This window comes from Salvelinus alpinus, chromosome 6 (genome assembly GCF_045679555.1).
Source record: "Salvelinus alpinus chromosome 6, SLU_Salpinus.1, whole genome shotgun sequence".
Lineage (NCBI taxonomy): Eukaryota > Metazoa > Chordata > Actinopteri > Salmoniformes > Salmonidae > Salvelinus > Salvelinus alpinus.
Genome location: NC_092091.1, coordinates 80,577,699 through 80,580,198, shown reverse-complemented (window position 1 = coordinate 80,580,198; position 2,500 = coordinate 80,577,699). Strand labels below are relative to the sequence as shown.

Genomic DNA, 2,500 nt, shown 5'->3' with positions numbered 1-2,500 from the left:
GCCAGAGAGGTGATGAGGACACAGGGGATGATCAGGTTGATGGTGTAGAACAGAGGCTTCCTCTTGATGACAAAGTCGTAGGTGATGTCCAGGTAGGTGATGTCGTCGGGGTCTTCGTTCTTGCGGGCGGGCAGCGACACGATGTCCCACTCGCCGCTCGGCGTGAAGTCGTCCCGGCTGGCGAAGTCGCTGGTGAGGATGAGGTCGACTTCGGTGTGGTCGTAGGTCCACGAGCGGAACTTGAGCGTGCAGTTCTAGATGGATAGATAGATCAGACAACATCATTCAGATCAGACACAAAGACAGCATCAGTCACATCAGACACACAGACAGCATCAGTCAGACAGTATCAGTCAGATCAGACACAAAGACAGCATCCGTCAGATCAGACACACAGACAGCATCACATCAGACAACATCAGTCAGATCAGACACACAGACAGCATCAGTCAGACAGCATCAGTCAGACAGTATCAGTCAGACAGCATCACATCAGACAACATCAGTCAGATCAGACACACAGACAGCATCAGTCACATCAGACACACAGACAGCATCACATCAGACAACATCAGTCAGATCAAGAAGCACAGATCAAAAGGACAGTAAGCTGTCTCTCATTGGTCCAGCCTTCTGTAACAGCCCCCAGAAGCACAGATCAAAGACAGCATCAACAACAAGCACATTAGAACAACCCCAACAGCTACCTGCTGGTCGAAGGGGAAGTGCTGCACCTCGATGGCGCAGGCTGACTTGTAGATGGCAGGCGGGAGCCAGAAGATGTCTCCTGTGTTGGACACCACGGCGTTGCAATAGAAGGAGACCTCGTACACCCCGTCCGCACTGCAGGGACGAGAGGTTCCTCATCAATGTTACACATGAATGGATGCATGCACACACACACACACACACACACACACACACACACACACACACACACACACACACACACACACACACACACACACACACACACAAATCAAACATGAGAACACACATACACTGCAGGGTTGAGTAAAGGTGGAACCGCTATAACGAGGTGTGATTATTCCACATTAATTAACTGCTCCTCGTTAATCCCTCCCCCTCGTTAACAGACTGGTCCTTGAGGAGACATCAGGACCATTATTTCTGCACTAAATTTCAATTAAAAATCACCGTAGAAACATAAAGCTTATTTTAGCTGTGGATTTTCCACATGAACGTTCTGGAACAGAGAGAATGTCAGAATGACTCTACCAGGATGAGGGACTTATACACACCCGGATACACACACACACGGATACACACATGAACAAAGGTACACACACACACACGCACACGCGCACACACACACGGATACACACACACACGGATACACACATGAACAAAGGTACACACACACACACGCACACGCGCACACACGCACACACACACACACACACACACACACACACGCACACACGCACACGCGCACACACACACACACACACACACACACACATGCTGAAAAGCACACACACACGTCTGCAACAATACAGTAATCCATATACAGTACATCTATAAATGTATGGTACATGTGAATAGGATTTAATTTCATTATGACACACACACACATACACTGCACCTGCGTTACATACTTGTTGTAGAGAACAATATCAGGAAGCCAAATGTGTTGAGATGGGATTCGTAGTTTTTTGATGCCTTCGTATTTCTCTGGGTCCCATCTCAGTCTGTAGTCATTCCACTCCTGGAGACAGAGACAGACAGGGACCCATAAACTACACCACCCAGAAACACACACAGCTCAACATTTCAAACACTGAGATAATGTACAATGATATAATATGTAGTGATTACAATATGAACATCCCAAATAGCATCCTAGTCCCTATATATCAGGGCTCTCCAACTCTGTTCCTGGAGAGCTACCCTCCTGTAGGTTTACTCCTACCTACAGGACAGTAGCTATCCAGGAACAGGGTTGGAGTTAAAACCTACAGGAGGGTATCTCTCCAGGAACAGGGTTGGAGTTAAAACCTACAGGACAGTAGCTATCCAGGAACAGGGTTCGAGTTAAAACCTACAGGAGGGTATCTCTCCAGGAACAGGGTTGGAGTTAAAACCTACAGGAGGTTATCTCTCCAGGAACAGGGTTGGAGTTAAAACCTACAGGAGGGTATCTCTCCAGGAACAGGGTTGGAGAGCCCTGTCCTATAGTGCACTACTGGGCACTGGTATAAAGTACCACACTATATAGAGAATATATATATAGTGAAAGGGAGGCATTTGGGAGTCATCCACAGTGTTGGTTAACTGGTGCCTGTTAGAGCTAGAAGTGTAAAGACCATCACCTGGAACAGCCAGAGGTTGGTGGTCATAATCTGCTCTCTCTCATTCTGAAAGACAAACACATGGTCACATAGGGTCTGTACATGGTGACATAGTGTCTGTACATGAATGTTCTGCTCAGTGTGTTATAGAAATGGTGACATAGTGTCTGTACATGGTGACATATGTT

At 47.1% G+C, this 2,500-nt stretch overlaps 1 protein-coding gene across 1 annotated transcript in view; it reads right to left on the bottom strand.

The window, feature by feature from the left end:
* Window positions 1–2,500, bottom strand: part of LOC139579490 (neuronal acetylcholine receptor subunit beta-2-like) — a 27,159-nt gene that overhangs the window by 3,020 nt on the left and 21,639 nt on the right. Inside the window, exons 3-6 of the mRNA XM_071408189.1 lie at window positions 2,334–2,378; window positions 1,620–1,729; window positions 708–843; window positions 1–254 (exon numbers count right to left, since the gene is read on the bottom strand). The exon at window positions 1–254 is cut by the window's left edge and continues 137 nt beyond it. Of these exons, the coding sequence (XP_071264290.1) occupies window positions 1–254; window positions 708–843; window positions 1,620–1,729; window positions 2,334–2,378 (545 nt within the window). The remainder of the gene's footprint in view (window positions 255–707; window positions 844–1,619; window positions 1,730–2,333; window positions 2,379–2,500) is intronic.